Consider the following 25,768-nt stretch of genomic DNA (forward strand, 5'->3'; position numbering starts at 1 on the left):
TGGCGAGTTTTGTGGATTCTTCGTCTTAGTAAACACCCTCAGGAGGGGGCTGGAATGCTGACTTTCACATATTCAGCGTCTGGTGATCAAAATCCATTTGGGTTAATTGAATTAGGGAGCAGTTCCATTGTCTTCTCCAGGGAGCTGTCTCTTAGAATGCTAATGTTTCCAGCCAGTAAGAGCTTAAAATTAATGTTCCATAGGACAAAATTAATATGCCTCATTCTTAGCAGATCGAGTTTTCATCACAACGACTCAATGTTGGTGATCAGAGGAATTTGAATATCCTTGTAAACAAAGCAAAGTTAGTTTGCATGCAGGTACAAGAAGAAATTAGGAAGCCAAATAGTTAGTTGGCCTTTATTGCATGGATGCTGGAGTACAAGAATAAGGAAGTCTTTCTGTAATCATACAGGGCTTTGGTGAAACCACACCTGGAGTAATGTGCACAATTTTGTTCTCTGTAGCAGAGGAAGCACATACTTGTCTTAAAAGGGGTGCAACAAAAATTCACTAAATTGATTCCTGGGGTGAGTGTGTTGTCCTGTTAAGAGAGACCGAGTAGAATATGTCTACACCCCCTAGAGTTTAGAAGAATGAGATGGTCTCATTAAAAAATCATAAGGTTCTCAGAGGGCTTGACAGGGTAGACACTGAGAGGCTGTTTCCCCTGGCTGGAGAGTCTAGAACTAGGGGGCATAGTCTCAGGATAAGGGGACAGCCATTTAGGACTGAAATGAGGAAACATTTCTTCAGAGGTTTGTGAATCTTTGGAATTCTCTACCTCAGAGGGCTGTGGATGTTTGTCGTTAAGTATATTCAAGGCACAGATCGCTGGACTTTTGGTCTCTAAGGGAATCAAGTGTTACGGGGATTGGGCAGGGAAGTGGAATTGAGGTTGAAGATCAGCTATAATTTTCCTGAATGGTGGAGCAGGCTCGAGGGGATGTATGGCCTCCTCCTCCTAGTTATGATGTTCTTTGGCAGAAACTAGCAGGAAAAAGATTCTGACCTCTGGGGTATTTCATCTTTAAGTTGACTTTTTCACACAAAAGCAAGCCTTTGTACTCATTGTTCTTTTCTGTCACTTTCCCATCCAGAGCTCATGGGTTGTGTCCAACAGATCACCAGGCTGCTTTCTACCTGGCTCTTCAGCTCGCTATATCAAGGCAGGTCAGTACTGGACACCACACATTGGGTTCTTTAACATGTTCAGTGAATTCTGACTTTTTTTGCAGTTCAGAGAGCAAATTATTGAAGGGATATATAGGGAAGAGTGGTATAGTGGGTAAGGTATGGGAATAACAGTGCAGAGATCATGAGTTCCAATCCCATTGTAGCATGTTATGACTCTGAGCGTAATACTGGTAATTTGTGGCCATGGATGCTGTCAGATTGTTGCAAAAAGCCCACTGGTCACTAATGTCCTTCAGGAAAGGGAACATTTTGGTCTAAACACGACTCTAGGCCACACGACCAATTTTCCTTGTAAGCTGCACAGCAACCCAGAAATCCCTGAACAGGCCTTGCACAAGTTGGTCTCTTTAAGTTACTGCATGTGTGCAGCCGCAGAAAAAAATTTAAAGGGGCCGCACACTTAAGTTACCTGCAGACTCCAAAAAAATTTAGAACCAGCATTGCATGAGAACTTTAAAATTCAGTCACAGGATGTGGACATTGCTGGTACGGCCAATATTTTTTGCCCATCTCAAATTGTCCTTCAGAAGATGGAGGTGTCACATTTATACGGTACAACTGAGTAGCTTGCTAGGTTATTTCATGGGCAGTTTAAGAGTCAAACGCATTGCCGTGGATCTGGAGTAACATATCGGCCAGCCGAAGAAAGAATGGCAGATATCCTTCCTTAAAGGACATTAGAGAACAGATGGATTTTACAGCAATCTGGTATTTTTTAAATTTTTTTTTATTTAGAGATACAGCACTGAAACAGGCCCTTCGACCCACCGAGTCTGTGCCGACCAACAACCACCCATTTATACTAACCCTACAGTAATCCCATATTCACTACCACCTACCTACACTAGGGGCAATTTACAATGGCCAATTTACCTATCACCTACAAGTCTTTGGCTGTGGGAGGAAACCGGAGCACCCGGCAAAAACCCTCGCGGTCACAGGGAGAACTTGCAAACTCCACACAGGCAGTACCCAGAATTGAACCCGAGTCCCTGGAGCTGTGAGGCTGCGGTGCTAACCACTGCGCCACTGTGCCGCCCAACTGTGGTAGTTCTGTGGTCACCATTACCTTTTTGTTCCTGATCTATTTGATTAATTGAATTAATTCCTAACTGCCGTGGTAGGATTTGAACTCATGTTTCGAGGTCATTAAACCAAGTCTCTGGATCACTAGTCCAGAAACATAACCACTATACTAAAGTATCCAACCTGGTTGGCTCTTAATAATCAACAGCTCAGGGCAACTAGGAACAAGAACCTTTAGCAATCACACTCTCCTGGTCCTGATCTTTCTTGTGCTCAGCCACACATTGTGATATCACCAATAGGGAACGTGTCAGAGGGGCTCCAGTGAGGCAGTAGGGGTCATGATTTTGATTAGGAGGAAATCAAGAGCCATGTCATTCTGGGAAAACAGGTTACCAGCTGGGCATATCTTACAAAAACATCATCAAATGTTTCTCTTTTTTTTTCAGTATAAATTGGGGATGTAGGGATAGTTTTGAACTTTCCATCAAACATCATGGTCTCTTTTCTATCTGACTCATTTCCACAAACTCATGCCAGGTGTCCTTTTATTTAATTGCTTGTCCGAGCATAAGGAGTGAGCGATTAAGTGTTTGCAAATTATGCACCAAGACTGAAAGCAGCACTAAGATGAGAAGGGTGATTTCAGAGGATTTTCTTGTGCTCCAAGCTTGTTGCCATGTTACTGTTGATGATGCCGATTTATTGCTTTCAGATCCCAGAAGCACTGGGTTACGTCCGACAAGCTTTGCAGTTGCAGGGAGACGATGTGAACTCACTGCACCTACTGGCGTTGCTGCTTTCAGCTCAGAAGCACTATCATGATGCTGTAAACATTATCGACATGGCACTGAGTGAATACCCTGAACACTTCATGTGAGTATCTAACCCTTTTGGTTTTTAAGTCCAAAAGGGAATTAATAATCTTTACTGCAACACTGCAGTCGCTGCAATGTAGAGCATTCCGTGAGGCTGAACCAGAACGTTCACAAATTCCCATCCTATTTGACCCTGAGCTGAGCTTCCGACACCCTATTTACTCCATCATCCTGCTCACTAACGCTCAGTTTGGTTTCCGCCAGGGCCACTCAGCTCCAGACCTCATTACAGCCTTGGTTCAAACATGGACAAAAGAACTAAACTCAAGAGGTGAGGTGAGAGTGACTGCCCTTGACATCAAGGCCCTTTGACCGAGTATGGCATCAAGGATCCCTAGCAAAACTGGAGTCAATGAGAATCGGGGAAAACTCTCCACTGGTCGGAGTCATACCTAGCACAAAGGAAGATGGTTGTGGTTGTTGGAGATCAATCATCTGAGCTCCAGGACATCACTGCAGGAATTTCTCAGGGTAGTGTCCTAGGCCCAATCATCTTCAGCTGCTTCATCAATGACCTTCCTTCAATCATAAGGTCAGAAGTGGGGATGTTCGCTGATGATTGCACAATTCAGCACCATTCGCGACGACTCAGATACAGAAGCAGTCAGTGTAGAAATGCAGCAAGATCTGGACAATATCCAGGCTTGGGCTGATAAGTGGCAAGTAACATTCACGCCACACAAGTGCCAGCCAATGACCATCTCCAACAACACAGCATCTAACCATCTCCCCTTGACATTCAATGGCATTACGATAGCTGAATCCCCCCCACTATCAACATCCTGGGGGCGTTACCACAGACCAGAAACTGAACTGGAGTAGCCATATAAACACCATAGCTAAAAGAGCAGGTCAAAGGCTAGGAATCCTGTTGCGAGTAACCTCCTGACTCCCCAAAGCCTGTCCACCATCTACAAGGCACAAGTCAGGAGTGTGATGGACTACTCTCCACTTGCCTGGATGGGTGCAGCTCCAACAACACTCAAGAAGCTTGACACCATCCAGGACAAAGCAGCCCACATGACTGGCACCCCATCTACAAACATTCACTCCCTCTACCACCGATGCACAGTGGTAGCAGTGTGTACCATCTACAAGATGCACTGTAGCAACGCACCTTGGTTGCTTAGCCAGCACCTTCCAAACCCATGACCTCTACCACCTAGAAGGACAAGGGCAGTGGACGCATGGGAATACCATCACCTGCAAGTTTCCATCCAAGCCACACACTACCCTGACTTGAAACTATGGCGCCGTTCCTTCACTGTCGCTGGGTCAGAATCCTGGAACTCTCTTCCTAACATCACTGTGGGTGTACTTACTCCACATGGACTGCAGGAGTTCAGGAAGGCAGCTCACCACCACCACCTTAAGTTCAATTAGGGATGGACAATAAATGTTGACCTAGCCCTCATCCCAGGAACAAATATAAAAGAAAAATCATCAAGACCTGCTTCTGCTTCTATGAATCTATCATTAGTATTGCTGAAAACAGAGACATTTTGTTGAAGCTCTTCGTCTTGCACTCATCAGGACCATTGACAAGAATGTAAGGGAAAGCAACAGATTTATACTGAGAAGCGAGTGCTGATTGGTTGGCAAGTGGACTCTGATTGGTAGAGGCGTTGCCATGGAGAATGACAGTTAACATGCCAAGCTTTGTTTGAAACTTAAACCAGGCGGCTTGACTCTGGTCAAGGCATTGCCCTGAGGAATGAACCAGCGAATGGCTGGTTCATTTTATTTAACTGAAACAGGCGCAATGTGTGTTCATATTCTTTCTGTCTGCAAAGAACAGGGCCCTGTGTATTAATATATGTAGCTTTCAGTATGCGCAAATGTGCCTTACTGCGAGCCCGACTGACAGTCTTACGATTATTAATACACTGATGTTCTGATGAAAGGTCACAGACCTGAAACGTTAACTCTGCTTCTCTCTCCAAAGATGCTGCCTGACCTGCTGAATATTTCTAGTTTCTGTTTTTATCTCAAATTTCCAGCATCTGCAGTATTTTGCTTGAATAACTATAATCTATTACTAAGTCTTAACAATGCACTTAGAAAAGCACAGTATGATTAGAACAAGTCAGTATGGTTTTACTAAAGGGAAATTCTGTTTGACAAATTTATTAGAGTTTTTTTGAGGTTGTAACTAGTAGGGTAGATAAAGGGGAACCAGTAGATGTGGTATTCCTGAATTTATAAAAGGCATTCGATAAGGTGCCACACAAAAGATTAATAGGCAATATAAGGGCTCGTGGAGTTGGGGGTAATATATTAGCATGGATAGATGATTGGTCAACAGGCAGGAAATAAAGCGTGGAAATAAAACAGGACGTTTTCAAGTTGGCAGGCAGTAAATAGTTGAGCTCCACAAGGATCAATGCTGGGGCCTCAGCTATTTACAATCTATTAATGACTTAGATGAAGAGACAAAGAGCAATGTATTAAAGTTTGCTAATGATACAAAAGTAGGTGGAAAGTTAAACTGTGTGGAGGACACAGAGGCTGCAGATTAAGTGAGTGGGCAACAAGATGGCAAATGGAGTATAATGTAGGGAAGTGTGAAGTTATTCACTTTGGTCCAAAGAATAAAAAAGCACAATATTTTTTTAAAGGTATGCAACTTGTAAGTGTTGATGTTCAAAGAGATTTGGGGGTGCTTGTACAAGGAACACAAAGTTAGCATGCAGGTATAGCAAGCAATTAGGAAGCCGAATGGCTTGTTGGCCTTAATTGCAAGGGGATTGGAGTACAGGAATAAGGAAGTCTTGTTACAGTTGTGGTGAGACCACATCTAGAGTACTGTGTGCAGTTTTGGTCTCCAATTTAAAAATGGATATACTTGCATTGGAGGCAGTACAGTGAAGGTTCACTAGATTGGTCCCTGGGATGAGGGAGTTGTCCTATGTTAAATTGAGCCTATATTCTCTGGAGTTTAGAAGAATGAGAGGTGATCTCATTGAAACATAGAAGATTCTAAAGGGGCTTGATAAGGTAGACACTGAGATTGTTTCTGCTGGTTGAGGAATCTAAAACACTGGGCACAGTCTCAGGATAAGGGGCCAATCATTCAGGACTGAGATGAGAAATTACTTCACTCAAACAGTTATAAATCTTTTGGAATTCTCTACCCCAGAGGGTGGTGGATGCTCCATTGTTGAATATATTTAGACTGGGATAGACAGATTTTTGGTCTTTGAGGGAATCGAGGGATATGGTGAGCGGGCGGGAAGGTGGAGTTGAGGCCTAAGATCAGCCATGATCGTTTTGAATAATGGAGCAGGTTCACTAGGCCATATGGTCTACTCCTGTCCTATTTCTTTTCTTGTGTTCTTGTCTGTCTGCGCCGTCTCAGATCATCTGCTGAAATCCTCATCTGTGCCTCTGTTACAATTTATATCAACAATTTAGACTTTAGAGTCAAAAACACAATTTCTAAATTTGGATATGACACCAAATTAAGGGAGATAGTACTGAGGAGGACTGCAATAAATTGCAAGAAAGCATTAATAAACCTTCAGAATGGGGATATAATTGGCAAATGAATTTTAAAGTAGGAAACATTATGTTTGGTAAGAAACATGAGGAGGTCACCTATTACTTGGGAAATAATCTAAATGGGGAAGTGGAGCAAAGGAAATACAAATACATAAATTACTACAAGTTGTGATGCCAGTTAAAACAAAGCAAACCAAGCACTAGGGTTTATTTCTAGAAGGGTAGAGTTGAAAAGTAGAAGAGTTATGCTAAACTTGTATCGAACCTTGGTTAGACCACACTTGGTGTGCTGTGTGCAGTTCTGGTCGCGATATTATAAAAAGGATATAGAGGCACAGGAGGGGGTGCAAAAGAATTTACAAGGATGATACCAGAACAGCAAGGTTATACACATCAGGAGAGGATGAAAAGGCTGGGTCTTTTTTGAAAAGAGACGGCTAAGGGATGACTTAACAGAGGTCTTTAGAATTGTGAATGGTTTTGATAAGAGTAGATACAGAAAGAGTGCTTTTACTTGTGGCGAAGAGCAAAGCTAGAGCACATCAATCTTAGATAGTCATTAAGAAATGAAACGGGGAATTTGGGAGAAACTTCTTTTACCAGAAAGTGGTGAGAATGTGGACCTCGCTTCCATAGGGAGTAGTTGATTGCATCCAAGGGCAAGTTAAATCAACATATGAGGAAAGGAGAAGGGAACATACAAGGTTATACCGATAGAGTTAGATGAGGAAGGATGATAGGTCAAGTGGAACGCAAACACAGACATGAGTTGGTTGGGCCAATTGGCCTGTTCCTGTGTTATACTATTTATGTTAACTCTCGACTCCATTATTCCATTGCTCCCCTGGCCACCCTCCCACCTTGCACCCTCTAATGCTGAGGTCATCCAAAACTCTACTGGATGTGTCCTAATTTACACCAAATCCTGTCGCCCATCACCCCGTTGGTCACTGAGCTATAGTGCCTCCTGGTCCAGAAATGCCTCAGTTCTAAATCTCACATCCCTTCATGGCCTCGTTCTTCCCTATCTATCCCTATCTAACTTACTTCATTCCTAAAATTCTCCAAGATCCCAGCACACCATTGTGGCCATACCTTCAGCTGACTAGGCCCTGTGAGGGAGAATTGTGACAGTATCTCATCACGAGACTATTCCTTTCAAATTTCCATGTGTAGAAAGGGTGGAATTCGAATCAGCATGTGAGCGAAGGGTTTGGTCGTCAGTTGGAAGCTGCAAATCAGCCATCTCCTACCCACTTGGGAGTTGTGTGCGCCAGTGCAGCATTTCTCAGATGGTACTGTTCAGTGTTGAGATGCTAGATTAAAATAGGAGAGTTATGAGTAAAACAGCATCAAGTGCTAGAGTATAAGTTTGCCCTCTGAGATTTCCTGCAGTTGTCATCCTTCCATTTTAAGAAGTAGCATGAAATTTTCTATCCTTCACTATACTCTGCCTGTCCACCTCTCTCCTCCTAACATCACCTCCTATAGCTCAGTGTCACTTTTTGCCTGATTACGCTTCCCTGAAGTGCATTGGGATATTTTCTTGCATTAAAGACACTATACAAATGCAACTTGTTGTATTGCACCAACTTCTTAGTAGCTCAGGATCAGGAAGTGTCCAGGTTAGCTAGGTGGTCAGAGCAGAGTTATCTGGTCTCAGTCATGGTGGCAAGTAGAAATGCTGCAGTTCACTTTGAGAGGGCTTGGGTTAGGGCTGGGCTGGAGGGGGAGGGGTGGATGAAATTGACTTTTCTTCCAGTTTTTAATTGGTGCTCAGTATAACCCCCTCCTAGATAATGTGCGCATGAGGACAGAATCAGGCTGTCTCCTACGGTCAAATGGCTAGCCTCATGTGAAGTAGTGGAGACGAGAACATTGTGGCACGAGTAGAACAGCAGGAATACGCAGCTTCTAATCACAAAGAAACCTTTTTTTCCCCAATTCACGTTTTTATTCTTGTAATTATAGTTACTTAAAATACCACAGCACCTCCACAATTAAATTGTCAGTGCAAGAGTAGCATTGAATATAAGGTTTATCCTGCCGCTTCACTAAATGTATGTTTAAACTTTCTGATTGAGGCATCTATCTGTACTTTTAATTTTTCAGGCCCCCTTTTCTCCATTCTACACGTCGGCCTCCAAAGGTGCCGACTTATACTGGCATACATGCAGTTTTGCTGTCTGGAAGCACCACTTCCCCTCCTTTCCCCAAGTATCTCACACAAGCTTCATGTAAGTTAGTGAACATTGGCAGAATATTTAACCGTGGGGAATGGGGGCTGTGTCGGGAGCATCATCATAACGAATGTAGGAGCAGGAGTAGGCCATTAACCCCTCAAGTCTGTTTTGTCATTCATTGAGATCATGCCTGATCTAACTCCATATACCCCTTCCTTAATGCCTTTTGTTAACAGCAATTTATCAATCTCAGAATATTAACAATTGCAGAAAATAAAGGGAGCTCTTCTTCACTGAATGCATGCACCTTTCCAGGAAGGGACATTGGATCGCAGTTGGGTTTAGGAGTCTTGGCTGATTTATTTAATCTCCCAACACTATCCCAGGGTCTTGGGCCCCTTTGAACTGCCATTGTCACCCTAGCTGAGATTAGATAGTTCAGCAAGAGACAACAAATGCACCTAGAAGCTTCATGGTCTATATGGCTTACAAACATGCCATGCAGTATATTTGCCACCCAAGCCAAATCTTCATTAAATTTAATGTCAGAGTTCCACAGCTAATATCTAAGTTTGAAATGTCTTGAAATCTTAAATGTTTAAATTTAAGGTGTCAGCTTTTACTCTTACCTCTGAGTCAGAATTTTGAGAGTTCAAGTTCCATTTCAGAGACCTGAACGCAAAATCCAGCATGGCAATCCAGGCCAGTACTGAGGGAGTGCTGCACTGTTGGAGGTGCCATCTTTGGGTGAGAAGTTAATCCAAGGCTTCGTCTGCCCTCTTGGGTGGATGTAAAAGATCCCATGGCACCATTTTAAAGAGCAGCAGGGGAATTTTCCCCATGTCCTAGTCAATATTTATTTCTCAACCAACATAGGCAAAACAGGTTATCTGGTCATTTATCTTATTGCTGTTTGTGGGGAGTTGCTATACAGGAATTGGCTGCTGCATTTCCTACATTACTACAGTAACGGTGACTGCACTTCACAAGTTCTCAGTTGGCTATAAAGCAGTTTGAGATGTTCTGTGAGCAAGAGAGGCACTATAGAAAGGGAAATCCTGTGACATTGATCACAAGTCGTGGGAGTCAGTTGCCAGCGTTCGCCAGAGCTGGCGGACAGCCATAAAGGCGGGGCTAAAGTGTGGCGAGTCGAAGAGACTTAGCAGTTGGCAGGAAAAAAGACAAAAGCGCAAGGGGAGAGCCAACTGCGTAACAGCCCCGACAATCAAATTTTTCTGCAGCACCTGTGGAAGAGCCTGTCACTCTAGAATTGGCCTTTATAACCACTCCAGGCGCTGCTCCACACACCACTGACCACCTCCAGGTGCTTACCCATTGTCTCTCGAGATAAGGAGGCCAAAGAAGACTTCACAAGTTCTCAGTTGGCTATAAAGCAGTTTGAGATGTTCTGTGAGCAAGCGAGGCACTATAGAAAGGGAAATCTTTTGTGTTTTTTTTTCAGCTCATTCTGTCGGTGCTTGTTACCTAAGGTGGAGGAAACCAGGAAAGTAGCTGCTTTACACCAGATCCTTGAAACAATGAATACTGATAGTGTGTTGCAAGTTAGCAGAAGGGACACAAGTAACAGCTGGCACTGTATTAGAACTAGAAAGTAAAGTCATAGCAGGGAATCTCAGCCCCATGGAATGCACATCCTGTAACATGTGGGAATTCCTGGGCGCTTCCTGTGGTCTGGACAACCACATATGCAGGAAGTATCGCCAGCTAGAGCAGCTTGAGCTCCGGGTTTCTGTGAGGCTGAGAGCTCCATGAACAGAATATTTCTGGAGGTGGTTACTCCACAGCTTAAAAATGTGCAGGCAAAAAGGGAGTAGGTGACCACCAGAAGGACAAGGAGGCAGGACAGGGATCCCATGAGTGCATCTCGCTCTCCAACCGGTATTCAATTCTGAATACTGGTGAGAGTGATGGTTCCTCTAGGAAGTGCAGGCAGAGCCAAGTCAACAGCACCGTGGATGGCTCAGCTGTACAGGGGGTGGGGATGGAAGAAGAAGCGTGGAAGAACAACAATGATAGTGGATTCGATTGTGAGGGGAGCAGACAGGCACTTCTGCGGCTGCAGACGTGACTGCAGGATGGTATGTTGCCTCTCTGGTGCAAGGGTTAAGGATGTCACTGAGCAGCTGCAGGGCATTCCTAGGGAGGAGGGTGAAAGCAAGAGGTCATGGTCCAGATTGGCACCAACACCATAGGCAGAAAGAGGAATGAGGTCATGAAGGCAGAGTTTAGGGAGTGAGGGAGAGAATGAAAGGCAGGACCTAAAAGGTACTAATTTTCAGATTACTCCCAGTGCCTCGTGCTGGTGAGTATAGCAATAGGAAGATAGAGCTAATGAATACTTGGCAGGAGAGAAGGCGTTAGATTCCTGAGGCAGTTAGACTGCTTTTGGAGGAGATGGGACCTGTGCAAGCTAGACAGGTTGCACCTCAACAGGACTGGGACCAATCTCCTCGCTGGGGATTTTGCTAGTGCTGTTAGAGAAGGTTTAAACTTGCTGGTGAGGGAATGGGAACCTGAGACTAAATTCAGAAGGGAGAGAAGAAAAGTTCAAATGGAAGGCAGAAAATTAGTACGTGTGTTTGGCAGGCAGAGGAAACAAAGGCGAGAAAATCGACAACAAGGGAGTTTGGCAGTGCTAAATGGTATATACTTCAATGCAAAACGTCTAGGGAATAATGCAGATGAGCTGAGCACAGATTGACATGGGAGGTATGCTATTTTAGTATTACTGAGACATGGCTGAAAGAAGGGCAGGAGTGGACTGGTTTTCAGGCGAGATGGAGAGGGGGATAAAAAAAGGAGGGGGTAGCAATATTGTTTAAGAACAAAAGAACAAAGAACAAAGATAATTACAGCACAGGAACAGGCCCTTCGGCCCTCCAAGCCTGCGCCGATCCAGATCCTCTCTCTAAACATGTCGCCTATTTTCTAAGGTTCTGTATCTCTTTTCTTCCTGCCCATTCATGTATCTGTCTAGATACATCTTAAAAGACTCCATCGTGCCCGCATCTACCACCTCCGCTGGCAATGCGTTCCAGGTGCCCACCACCCTCTGCGTAAAGAACTTTCCACGCATATCCCCCCTAAACTTTTCCCCTTTCACTTTGAACTCGTGTCCTCTAGTAATTGAAACCCCCACTCTGGGAAAAAGCCTCTTGCTATCCACCCTGTCTATACCTCTCATGATTTTGTACACCTCAATCAGGTCCCCCCTCAACCTCCGTCTTTCTAATGAAAATAATCCTAATCTGCTCAACCTCTCTTCATAGCTAGCGCCCTCCATACCAGGCAACATCCTGGTGAACCTCCTCTGCACCCTCTCCAAAGCATCCACATCCTTTTGATAATGTGGCGACCAGAACTGTACGCAGTATTCCAAATGTGGCCGAACCAAAGTCCTATACAACTGTAACATGACCTGCCAACTCTTGTACTCAATGCCCCGTCCGATGAAGGAAAGCATGCCGTATGCCTTCTTGACCACTCTATTTACCTGCGTTGCCACCTTCAGGGAACAGTGGACCTGAACACCCAAATCTCTCTGGACATCAATTTTCCCCAGGACTTTTCCATTTACTGTATAGTTCACTCTTGAATTGGATCTTCCAAAATGCATCACCTCGCATTTGCCCTGATTGAACTCCATCTGCCATTTCTCTGCCCAACTCTCCAATCTATCTATATTCTGCTGTATTCTCTGACAGTCCCCTTCACTATCTGCTACTCCACCAATCTTAGTGTCGTCTGCAAATTTGCTAATCAGTCCACCTATACTTTCCTCCAAATCATTAATGTATATCACAAACAACAGTGGTCCCAGCACGGATCCCTGTGGAACACCACTGGTCACACGTCTCCATTTTGAGAAACTCCCTTCTACTGCTACTCTCTGTCTCCTGTTGCCCAGCCAGTTCTTTATCCATCTAGCTAGTACACCTTGGACCCCAAGCGCCTTCACTTTCTCCATCAGCCTGCCATGGGGAACCTTATCAAACGCCTTACTGAAGTCCATGTATATGACATCGACAGCCCTTACCTCATCAATCAACTTTGTCACTTCCTCAAAGAATTCTATTAAGTTGGTAAGACATGACCTTCCCTGCACAAAACCATGTTGCCTATCACTGATGAGCCCATTTTCTTCCAAATGGGAATAGATCCTATCCCTCAGTATCTTCTCCAGCAGCTTCCCTACCACTGACGTCAGGCTCACCGGTCTATAATTACCTGGATTATCCCTGCTACCCTTCTTAAACAAGGGGACAACATTAGCAATTCTCCAGTCCTCCGGGACCTCACCCGTGTTTAAGGATGCTGCAAAGATATCTGTTAAGGCCCCAGCTATTTCCTCTCTCGCTTCCCTCAGTAACCTGGGATAGATCCCATCCGGACCTGGGGACTTGTCCACCTTAATGCCCTTTAGAATACCCAACACTTCCTCCCTCCTTATGCCGACTTGACCTAGAGTAATCAAACATCTGTTCCTAACCTCAACATCCGTCATGTCCCTCTCCTCGGTGAATACCGATGCAAAGTACTCGTTTAGAATCTCACCCATTTTCTCTGAGTCCAAGCATAACATTCCTCCTTTGTCCTTTAGTGGGCCAATCCTTTCTCTAGTTACCCTCTTTCTCCTTATATATGAATCAAGGGCTTTGGGATTTTCCTTAACCCTGTTTGCTAAAGATATTTCATGACCCCTTTTAGCCCTCTTAATTCCTCGTTTCAGATTGGTCCTACATTCCCGATATTCTTTCAAAGCTTCGTCTTTCATCAGCCGCCTAGACCTTATGTATGCTTCCTTTTTCCTCTTAGCTAGTCTCACAATTTCACCTGTCATCCATGGTTCCCTGATCTTGCCATTTCTATCCCTCATTTTCACAGGAACATGTCTCTCCTGCACGCTAATCAACCTCTCTTTAAAAGCCTCCCACATATCACATGTGGATTTACCTTCAAACAGCTGCTCCCAATCTACATTTCCCAGCTCCTGCCGAATTTTGGTGTAGTTGGCCTTCCCCCAATTTAGCACTCTCCCTTTTGGACCACTCTCGTCTTTGTCCATGAGTATTTTAAAGCTTACGGAATTGTGATCACTATTCCCAAAGTAGTCCCCTACTGAAACTTCAACAACCTGGCCGGGCTCATTCCCCAACACCAGGTCCAGTATGGCCCCTTCCCGAGTTGGACTATTTACATACTGCTCTAGAAAACCCTCCTGGATGCTCCTTACAAATTCTGCTCCATCTGGACCTCTAACACTAAGCGAATCCCAGTCAATGTTGGGAAAATTAAAATCTCCTATCACCACCACCCTGTTGCTCCTACATCTTTCCATAATCTGTTTACATATTTGTACCTCTATCTCACGCTCGCTGTTGGGAGGCCTGTAGTACAGCCCCAACATTGTTACCGCACCCTTCCTATTTCTGAGTTCTGTCCATATTGCCTCACTGCTCGAGTCCTCCATAGTGCCCTCTTTCAGCACAGCTGATATCCTCTTTGACCAGTAATGCAACTCCTCCACCCCTTTTACCTCCCTCTCTATCCCGCCTGAAGCATCGATATCCTGGGATATTTAGTTGCCAATCATGCCCTTCCCTCAACCAAGTCTCAGTAATAGCAATAACATCATACTCCCAGGTACTAATCCAAGCCCTAAGTTCATCTGCCTTACCTACTACACTTCTTGCATTAAAACAAATGCACCTCAGACCACCAGTCCCTTTATATTCATCATCTGCTCCCTGCCTGCTCTTCCCCTTAGTCACACTGACTTCATTATCTAGTTCCTTACAGGCTTTTGTTACTACCTCCTTACTGTCAACTGACCTCAATTGGTTCCCATCCCCCTGCCACATTAGTTTAAATCCTCCCCAACAGCGTTAGCAAAAGCACCTCCAAGGACATTGGTTCCAGTCCGGCCCAGGTGTAGACCGTCAAATTTGTAATAGTCCCACCTCCCCCAGAACCGGTCCCAATGTCCCAAAAATCTGAACCCCTCCTTCCTGCACCATCTCTCAAGCCACGCATTCATCCTGACTATTCTTTCATTTTTACTCTGACTATCACGTGGCACTGGTAGTAATCCTGAGATTACTACCTTTGAGGTCCTACTTTTTAACTTGGCTCCTAACTCCCTAAACTCTGCATGTAGGACCTCATCCCGTTTTTTACCTATATCATTAGTGCCTATGTGCACAATGACAACTGGCTGTTCACCCTCCCCCTTTAGAATGTTCTGCAGCCGATCTGAGACGTCCCTGACCCGTGCACCTGGGAGGCAACATACCATTCGGGAGCCTCGTTTTCGACCACAGAACCGCCTATCTACTCCCCTTACAATCGAATCCCCTACGACTATAGCCCTTCCACTCTTTTTCCCGCCCTTCGGAACAGCAGAGCCAGCCACGGTGCCATGGACCTGGCTACTGCTGCCTTCCCCTGGTGAGCCATCTCCCTCAACAGTATCCAAAACGGTATACTTGTTTTGGAGGGAGATGACCGCAGGGGACTCCTGCGCTGCCTTCCTGCTCTTTCTCTGCCTTTTGGTCACCCATTCCCTTTCTCCCTCAGCAATCCTAATCTGCGGTGTGACCAATTCACTAAACGTGCTATCCACGACCTCCTCAGCATCGCGCATGCTCCAAAGTGAGTCCATCCGCAGCTCGAGAGCCGTCATGCGGTCTAACAAGAGCTGCAGCTGGACACACTTCCTGCACGTGAAGGAGTCAGGGTCATCAGCCATGTCCCCGAGCTCCCACATTGAGCAAGAGGAGCATGATACGGGTCTGAGATCTCCTGCCATTTTTAATCTTAAGTTTAAACTTAGTTAAATGAAAAAGGAACGAAAAGTTTTTACCAATCACAATAAAACCAGAGAAATCGAAAAAGCCTTACCTTATAAACACCCCACCGAGTCCTTTTTTTTTTGTTAGAGGAGGAGGGCGGGTGGGAGACACTACAAGTGTGGTGTCTCGGGTTCAGAAACCGCCCAAATATATAGTGTTTTACTTACCCAGCAGCCCCCTGGCCTCCGCCGATAAACAAAAGGAAATTAAATTTACTTTCAAACGGACTTTCCCAGCTGCTCACTCGCTCACACGCTGCTCCCGAAAAAGCTGCTGCACTGAAAGGAAAGTTATTTTAAACGGCCCAAATATATAGTGTTTTACTTACCCAGCAGCCCCCTGGCCTCCGCCGAAAAACAAAAGGAAATTAAATGTACTTTCAAACGGACTTTCCCAGCTGCTCACTCGCTCACACGCTGCTCCCGAAAAAGCTGCTGCACTGAAAGGAAAGTTATTTTAAACGGCCCAAATATATAGTGTTTTACTTACCCAGCAGCCCCCTGGCCTCCGCCGAAAAACAAAAGGAAATTAAATTTACTTTCAAACGGACTTTCCCAGCTGCTCACTCGCTCACACGCTGCTCCCGAAAAAGCTGCTGCACTGAAAGGAAAGTTATTTTAAACCGCCCAAATATATAGTGTTTTACTTACCCAGCAGCCCCCTGGCCTCCGCCGAAAAACAAAAGGAAATTAAATTTACTTTCAAACGGACTTTCCCAGCTGCTCACTCGCTCACACGCTGCTCCCGAAAAAGCTGCTGCACTGAAAACAAGAAAAAAGAAGAAAAAGAAATATTTGCATTTATATAATGCTTTTCAAGACCACTGGATATCTCAGAGCGCTTTACAACCAATGAAGTAAAGCTCTACGTTTCCATACAGAAAACAGTTGAGGCCAAAACATTGTATGTTTTCAAGAAGGAGTTAGATATAGCTCTTGGGTCTAAAGGGGTGAAAGCGGGAACAGGCTACTGAGTTGGATGATCAGCCATGAATGGCGGAGCAGGCTCGAAGGGCTGAATGGCCTACTTTTGAAGTGTAGTCACTGTTGTATTTTAGGAAATGTGGCAACCATTTCCCACAAACAGTAATGAGATGATCAGATAATCTGTTTTTTGTGATGTTGATTTAGGGATAAATATTGGCCAGGACACGGGGGAGATCTCCCCTGCTCCTCTTTGAAATAATGTAATGGGATCTTTTACATCCACCTGAGCAGGCAGATGGGGTCTCATTTTAAGGTCTCATCCGAAGGACAACACCTGACAATGCAGCACTCCCTCAGTACTGTGCTGGAGTGTCAGCATAGATTTTTGTGATCAAGCCCTGGAGTGGGACTTGAACCCGGGACCTTGTGGCTCAGAGGATAAAGTGTTACCCACTGAGCTGTGGCTGACACTAGAAACAATTATAGCTGTGAAGAGGGATAATATGGTAGAAGGATCATCAAATGAGGCCATATGGGTTGAACTGAAGAACAGAAAAAGGGCAATCGCACTACTGGCAGTATACTGTAGAGCCCCCAAACAGTCAGAGGGAGATAGAAGAGCAAATATGCACTGAGAAGTGCAAAAACTATCGGGCAGTAATATTGGGGGATTTCAACTACCCTAATGGTAACTGGGATAGGATTAGTGTAAAAGGCACAGAGGGAGCAGAATTCCTAAAATGCATTCAGGAGAACGTTTTTAGTCAGTACATAGTAAGCCCAACATGAGAGAGGGGTGGTTCTGGACTTCATTTTAAAGAATGAAACAGGGCAGGTGGAAGGGGTGTCAATTGAGGAGCACTTTGGTGGAAGTGATCATAATTCAATTGGATTTCGATAGTTATGGAAAAGGAAAAAGATAGACCAGAAATAAACATTTTCAATTAGGGAAAAGCTAATTTTGCTAAGCTGAGATGTGATTTAGCCAACGTGGAGTGGAAATAGCTACTTGAATGTAAATCAGTGCCAGATCGGCGGGAGGCATTCAAGGAAGAGATAGTTGAGGGTTCAGAGCAAGCATGTTCCCTTAAAGGAAAAGCGTCGGACTAACAAATCCCCTTGGATGTCAAGGGGCTTAAAGGAGAGGATGAAGAAAAAAAGGAAAGCTTATGACAGGTACCAAGGATCACATACTACAGTAAACCTAGAGGAATACAAAAAGTGTAGGGGTGAAATTAAAAAGGAAATTAGGAAAGCAAAGAGAGGGAAAGTAAAATAAAGAAAAACAAAGATTTTGTTATAAATACATAAAGATCAAGAGGATAACTTAGAAAGAGTAGGGCCTAAGGGTTAACCTGTGTGTGGAGGCAGAGGACAATAATATGGTTCTTAATGAATACATTTGAATACTGTGTTTTCATAAGAGAGAAGAACAATATAGGTATTGCAAGGAGAAGTGTGAAGTATTAGTTGAAATGAGCATAGTAAGAGAGGACATATTAAGGGTTTGACATATTTGAAAGTGGATAAATCCCCAGGCCCAGATGACATCTCTCATAAGGCTTTAAAGGGAAGCAAAAGAAGAAATAGTGGAGGCTCTGACATCATTTTCCAATCCCCTCTGGCTACAGATGTGGTTCCAGAGGGCTGGAGGACAGCTCACGTTGTACCATTGTTTAAAAAGGAAGAAAGGGATACACCGAGTAATTACAGGCCAGTCAGCCTAACCTCGGCGATGGGAAAATTATTGGAAAATTTATGAGAGACAGGATAAATCTTCATTTAGAAAGATACAAATTAATCACATACAGTTCGTGCGGATTTGATAAGGGAATGTCATGTCTGACTAACGCAATGGAATTTCTTTGAAGAGATAGCAAGGAGGATCGATGAGGGTGGTGCATTTGATGTTGACTGTATGGATTTAAGCAGGCATTTGATAAGATCCCACATGACAGACTTGTCACAAAAGTAAAAGCCCATAGGATCTAAGGCAAAGTGGTAAGTTGGATCCAAAATTGGCTCAGAGGCAGGAAGTAAAGGGTAATAAAGAGAACAAAGAACAAAGAAAATTACAGCACAGGAACAGGCCCTTCGGCCCTCCAAGCCTACGCCGATCCAAATCCTCTATCTAAACCTGTCGCCTATTTTCTAAGGGTCTGTATCTCTTTACTTCCTGCCCATTCATGTATCTGTCTAGATACATCTTAAAAGACGCTATCGTGCCCGCGTCTACCACCTCCGCTGGCAAAGCGTTCCATGCACCCACCACCCTCTGCGTAAAGAAATTTCCACGCATATCCCCCCTAAACTTTTCCCCTTTCACTTTGAACTCGTGTCCCCTTGTAATTGAATCCCCCACTCTGGGAAAAAGCTTCTTGCTATCCACTCTGTCTATACCTCTCATAGTCAATGGATTTCTTTTATGACTGGAAGACTGTTTCCAGTGGGGTTCTCAGGGCTCAGTACTAGGTCCCTTGTTTTTTGGAGTATATGTCAATGATTTGGATGTGAATGGAGGGGGTATGGTTAAGTTTGCAGACAATACAAAAATTGACTGTGAAGTTGATAATGAAGACTGCAGGAAGGTATCAAAGAGTCAGGTGAGCAGAACAGTGGCAAATGAAGTTCAATCCAGAGAAGTGCATTTTGGGAAGGCTAATAAAGCAAGGGAATACATAATAAATGGTAGGATACTGAAATGTAGAGGAACAGAGGGACCTTTGAGAGCATGTGCACAGATCCCTGAAGATGGCTGGACAGGTAGATAAGGTGGTCAAGAAGGCATATGGGGCTTATTAGCCTAGACGTAGAATATAAGAGCTGGGAGGTTATGTTGGAACTGTATAAAACACTAAAATAAAAGCAAAATTCTGCGAATGCTGGAAATCTAAAATAAAAACAGACGGTGCTGGAAATACTCAGCAGGTCTGGCAGCATCTGTGGAGAGAGAAACAGAGTTAACATTTCCGGTCAGTGGACCTTTCATCAGAACTGGCAAAGGCTAGAAAATGTAATAGATTTTGAGCAAGTGAAAGAGGGATGTGGGGACAAGAGCAAAAGGGGAGGTTCTGTGATAGGACGGAGGGGAGTAGTATATAAAATGCTAGTTAGGCCACAGCTGGAGTACTGCGTGCAGTTCTGGTCGCTGCACTATAGGAGCGAAGAAGGATGAGAGGTGACTTGATAGAGGGGTACAAGATGATGAGAGGCATAGAGTGGATAGCCAGAGACTTTTCCCCAGGGCGGAAAGGGCTATCACCAGGGGGCATAATTTTAAGGTGATTGGAGGAAGGTTTCGGGGAGATGTCAGAGGTAGGTTCTTTACACAGAGAGTGGTGGGTGCGTGGAATGCGCTGCCAGCGGTGGTAGTAGAAGCAGATACATTAGGGACATTTAAGCGACTCTTGGATAGGTACATGGATGTTAGTTTGATCTTAGAGTAGGTTAAAGGTTCGGCACGACATCGTGGGCCGAAGGGCCTGTACTGTGCTGTACTGTTCTATGTTCTATGTGATTGCTCTAGAGAGGGTACAAAGGAGATTTATGAGGATGTTGCCTGAACTGGAGAATTTTAGTTAAACAGAAAGGTTGGATAGGCGAGGGTTGTTTTCTTTGGAACAGAGGAGGCTGAGGGAGACCTAATTGAGTGTATACAATTTTGAGGGATCGAGATAGAGTGGATAGGAAGGCCCTATTCCACTTGGTTGAGGGGTTCATAACCAGGGGGCATTGATTCAGGGTAAAAGGTTTAGAGGGGATTTAAGGGGAAACTTTTTCACCCAGAGAGGGTGGGGATCTGGAACTCAGAGCCTGAAAGGGTGGGAAAGGCAGAAACCCTCATAACATTTAAAAAGTACTCGGATATGCTGTAACCTACAACACTATGGACCAAGAGCTGGAAAATCAGATTAGGCTGCATGGTTAGTTGTTAGCTGGCACAGATATGACGGGCCAAGTGGTCTCCTTCCTGCTGTAAATTTCTATGATTTCTATGAACTGGAAAGCACAATGGGTAGCTTTGGGGTTACTCGAGAAGTGTACATTTTGGTTTAATATCTAATTTTGTAATGTTTAATATCATGCTTGAAAAGGTACTCTGTAGGCGATGAAAAGTCATGCAGCTGCAAATGTTGAGTAGTGGGGATTTCTCAGTTACATGCATGCTTTGGGCTACAGTCTTGTTAAACCTAAAAGAAAACTCTGCTAATGGCTTCGCTGCAATGTAATTTGGCTCGAGTCTGTATTACATTGTTGTGTAAAGAAAGAAAGAACTAGTATTTATGTAGCGCCTTTCACAAACTCAGGATGTCCTAAACCACCTAAAGTGTAGTAACTGTTGTCTCTGGAGTGTGAATTGAGCTCAGGTGAGAGTGCTGAGCCACATCTGACACGAGTGAGTTTGTGAAGTTCCTGCTTCAAATCTCCATCATTATGAAATGTTTTCAGATGTTGTTAAATGTTATTAACTCCTGCAGTATAGATAAATGTAGCAACCAGTTTGCATACAGAAAGCTCCCACAAACAGCAAGGAGATGTTGGTTGAGAGAATAATAATGTCCAGAACATCAGGGTGAACTCCTCTGCTCCACTTCAAAGTAGTGACATGAAATCTTTTACATCCACCTGAGAGGTCAGAGGAGTACAGAGAACAGGAGGACAGAGATAGATTTAGAAACGGAATTCCAGTGCTTATTCACAACATTGTTACAAATTGTGGGTGCTGGAGATAACCTTCTCGGATTCAGGGACATCAGTCACTCTCAAGCAATCTGAGTGTCTTACTTTTATGGGAGATGATCAGATAGCTCTTTCGAAGAGCCCATTCAATGGCAAAGGGCCAGCACAGGTATGATGGGCCGAATGGCTTCCTTGTGTGCATTAAGATTCTATGATTTCTGAGCGTTAACCATGCTTTTTTTCCTCACAGATTGCTGTTCACTAAAGTAAAGCTGGAGTCGGTATGCAAAGGGCCTGATGAAGCTTTGCTCACCTGCAAGCACATGCTTCAGATCTGGAAGTCATGCTACAAGCTCTCAAACCCCAGGTACGTGAGTGGAGGCTCCTAAGTCTACACTCTAAACCTAGAATACTTAGAAGAAATAATGGAAGACAGAGAAAGGGAATGCAATAAATGTGATTTATATTATTTTCAAAGATGCATTGGATAAAGTACCACATAAATTTATGCTGGTTTGTGGAATTAAGCAGAATGGGTCCACGCGGATGGTTGTAATGTAAAAACAAAGTCATAGAGTCATTTACGGCAGAGAAGGAGTCCATGTTGGCTCTCTGTGGAGCAATATAGTCAGTGCCACTCCTCACTCGATCCCCATAGTCCTGCAAGTTTATTTCCTTCAAGTGCCCATCCAATTTCCTTTTGAAATCATTGATTGTCTCTGCTTCCACCATCCTCTCTGTGTACCATTACCACTCTTGTGTAAAAAAAAAATTCTTCCTCACATCCCCCCCTTCATCTCTTGCCCAAAACCTTTAATCTGTATCTCCTAGCCCTTGTACCATCAGTAAATGGGAACATGTTTTCCTCGTCCAACTTATCTAAACCTGTCATAACTTTGTACACCTCTATCAAATCTCCCCTGCTCCGGGGAGAACAACCCCAGCTTTTCCAACCTAACCTTGTAACTAAATTCTCCATCCCTGGAAATCAGGTTCAATGAAACTGGTAATTTAGGGGTGGACTGGCACATGTGAAGATGACAGTTAAAGCTGTCAGATTGTCAGAAAAACCCAATATATTCTTCAGAGAAGAGAACCTTCCAGCCCTACCAGCCTACATCACTCCAGGCCCACGTTGTGTGGTTGACTCTGAAGTGGCCTAGTAAGCTACTCAAGAACAACTGGTGTCAAGAAGGGCCAAATAGCTTCCTTCTGTGCTGTAACAATTCTGTGAAGATGGCCCAGCCTCATTTTCTCAAGGCAACGATGGATAAATAATATATGTGGTCTTGTCAGCCTCACCCACATCCTGAGGAATATATTGTTGAAAAGAGGGATTCGGTTGTTCTTGAAAAAGGGGAATATTAAAATTTGGGATGAACATATGGCGACAACCACTGCCAGACCTCTTGGGCTAAATGGTCTTTTTCTGTGCTGGAACATCCTGTGATTCTGCGCTTGAGGGGTGGAGCATGTTTACTGGCAATCAGTACCCTTAGATTCATTGGACACATGTCTGATAGCTACCCAGAAGCTGGCTATCAATTTCAATAGCACTTTTATACTCTTGCACCCACCTTCCATGACCACAGGACGTCGTAAAGTGTTTCACAGCCATTGATGCACTTTTGAAATGTCCAGTGTTAAAGTGTAGGGAAATTCTGCAGCCAATCTATGCACAGCAAAGTCCCACAAGTAGCAGTGAGATAAATGACCAGACAATGGAGGGGGTAAAGTTCACCTTCAGTGGGGGCACAAAACAGGCAGTAGCGGATTGATGCCATGCCGCCATTTTGGAGCCTGCTGAGGCTGGATTTTACCCGCAATCTGTTTTAGTGATGATTGTTGAGGGATAAGTATTGGCCAGCGCACTGGGGAGAACTCCTCTTTTCCCCTCCCTGCTCTGTTCTGCAGAAAGCCAGGTGGTGAAGGAACTGGAGCAATCTTTACACACTTGTATATACTTTATTTACAGAGACATACGTCACACACATGCTTCCCTAACCTAGTCACCCATTTTAGTCTGTTCTTATTTATAGGAGTACGAGTGACTCCCCAGTTAATGCCCAGCACCTGCATACAATTAAACACAATTAATATACAATTAACACACTCTTGTTTGAATAGTGCTACAGGATCTTTTGCATCCACCTGAGAAGGCAGATGGGACCTCAGTTTAGCAACAGGTTAATGTTTCAATGGTACCCTTCAATAGAGCTGTCACTGGAGAATCCTGTTATTAGAATTCACCTAAACAGCAGGAAGAACAGCATGGAGGGTCCAGAATGCAGATCTATTGAACTCTTTTACAAGGAAACAAAAACAGAAAATGTTGGAAACACGCAGCAGGGTTGTTAGCATCTGTGGAGAGATCAGATGGGTCAATGCCTGAAGTAGAGCCCAGCCAGAAATGTTGATCCATCTGTTCTCTCTGTAGGAGTTGACCAACCTGCTGTTTTGTCCCAGCATTTTTGGTTTCTGATCCTAATCTTCAACACTTGCAGTTTTTATTTCCTTTTATTATTTTTCCTAAGGAATGGCTAGTAGGGTGAATTTCATTGCAGTAGTTTTTAGCGGTGTGAAGAGGTGTAATGCGGACATTATATAGGAACAAGAGTGGGCCAATCAGCCTCACGAGCTAATTCTGCCATTCAGTCAGATTATGTTTAATGTGTACTTCAAATCCATTTACCTGCCATAGCTCAAGATCCCTCACTCAACAAAACTCTGTTCATCTCCATCTTGAAAGTGTGCAGCTGCAGCATCCACAATCTTTCTGGAGGAGTCCCAGATTTCCCAGACTGTGTGAAAAGGCGCCTCCTGATTTCACTCCTGAACGGCCTACTTTTAATATCATGTCCTCATGTTTTTTTTATTCGTTCATTCGATGTAGGTGACACTGGTTTGCACACTTTTATTGGTTTACACAGCATTTATTGCCAGTCCCTAACTACCCTTGAGAAGGTAGTGGTGAACGACCTTCTTGAACCACTGCAGTCTATGAGGTGTAGGTTCACCCACAGTGCTGTTAGGGAGGAAGTTCCAGGATTTTGACCCAGCGACAGGGAAGAAATGGCGATATATTTCCAAGTCAGGATGGTGTGTGGCTTGGAGGGGAACTTGCAGGTGGTGGTGTTCCCATGCATCTGCTGCCCTTGTCCTTCTACGTGATAGGGTTTGGAAAGTGCTGTCGAAGGAGTCTTGCCAAGTTGCTGTAGTGCATCTTGTAGATGGTACACACTGCAACCACAGTGTGCCACCTCAATGGGAGTGAATGTTTAAGGTGGTGAATGGAATCCAGTCAAGCGGGCTGCTTTGTCCTGGATGGTATTGTGCGTCTTGAGTGTTGGAGCTGCACCCATCTAGGCAAGTGGAGAGTATTCCATCACATTCCTGACTTGTGCCTTGTATGTGGTGGACAGGCTCTGGGGAGTCAGGACATGAGTTACTCACTACAGAATTTCCAGGCTCTGAACTGCTTTTGTAGCCACAATATTTATATGGTTGGTCCAGTTCAGTTTCTGATCAATGGTAGCCCCCCAGGAAAGTGATGACAGGGTTTCAGCAATGGTAATGCCATTGAATGTCAAAGGAAGATGGTTAGATTCTCTCTTGTTGAAGATGGTCATTGCCTGGCACTTAAATGGCAAGTAACATTCACGCCACACATCATTCCAAGTCTGAATGCTCTCCAGGTCTTGCTGCAAACCGGCTGAGATGACTGGCCTCCAATAACCACAACCATCTTCCTTTGTGCTAGGTATGAATCCAACCAGTGGAGACTTTTCTCCCCTCATTCACATTGACTTCAATTTTGTTAGGGCTCTTTGATACCACTCAGTCAATGCTACCTTGACATCAAGGGCAGCTGAGTGCCACTGACGGAACCCAAACTGAGAATCAGTGAGCAGGTTACTGCTGAGGAAATGCTTCTTGATAGCACTGTCAGGGATACCTTCCATCAATTTGTTGATGGCTGAGAGTAGATAGATGAGACAGTAATTAGCTAGATTGATTTGACTTGCTTTAGTGGACAAGACGTACATTGAATGAAGTCGATGGGAATCGGGTGAGGGAGGGGGAGCTCTCCAATGGCTGGAGTCAGGTCTTGCACAGAAGATGCTTGTGTTTGTTGGAGGTCAAACATCTCTGCCCAGGAGATTCTCAGGGTAGTCTCCTCCGCTCGATCATCTTCAGTTACTTCATCAATGATCTTCCCTCCATCATGAGGTCAGAAGTAAGGATGTTTGCTGATGACTTTTTTTATTCATTTGGGGAATGTGGGCATCGCTGGCTGGGCAGCGTTTATTGCCCATCGCTATTGGCCTTGAGAAGGTGGTGGTGAGCTGCCTTCTTGAACTGCTGCAGTCCTTGGGGTGTAGCTACACCAACAATGCTGTTAGGAAGGGAGTTCCAGGATTTTGACTCAGCGACAGTAAAGGAACGGTGATATAGTTCCAAGACAGGATGGTGTGGAGCTTGGAGGGGAACTTCATGGTGAATCT

The 25,768-nt window shown here is 44.4% G+C and overlaps 1 protein-coding gene across 2 annotated transcripts in view; it reads left to right on the plus strand.

Annotated features, from left to right (window-relative positions):
• Nucleotides 1-25,768, plus strand: part of ttc7b (tetratricopeptide repeat domain 7B) — a 358,122-nt gene that overhangs the window by 165,110 nt on the left and 167,244 nt on the right. For both annotated transcript variants that reach the window (XM_068038566.1, XM_068038567.1), the window contains exons 14-16: nucleotides 1,101-1,173; nucleotides 2,939-3,099; nucleotides 21,514-21,630. In XM_068038566.1, coding sequence (XP_067894667.1) covers nucleotides 1,101-1,173; nucleotides 2,939-3,099; nucleotides 21,514-21,630 — 351 coding nt within the window. The remainder of the gene's footprint in view (nucleotides 1-1,100; nucleotides 1,174-2,938; nucleotides 3,100-21,513; nucleotides 21,631-25,768) is intronic.

The sequence above is a fragment of the Heterodontus francisci genome, chromosome 9 (genome assembly GCF_036365525.1).
Source record: "Heterodontus francisci isolate sHetFra1 chromosome 9, sHetFra1.hap1, whole genome shotgun sequence".
NCBI classification, from domain to species: Eukaryota; Metazoa; Chordata; class Chondrichthyes; order Heterodontiformes; family Heterodontidae; genus Heterodontus; species Heterodontus francisci.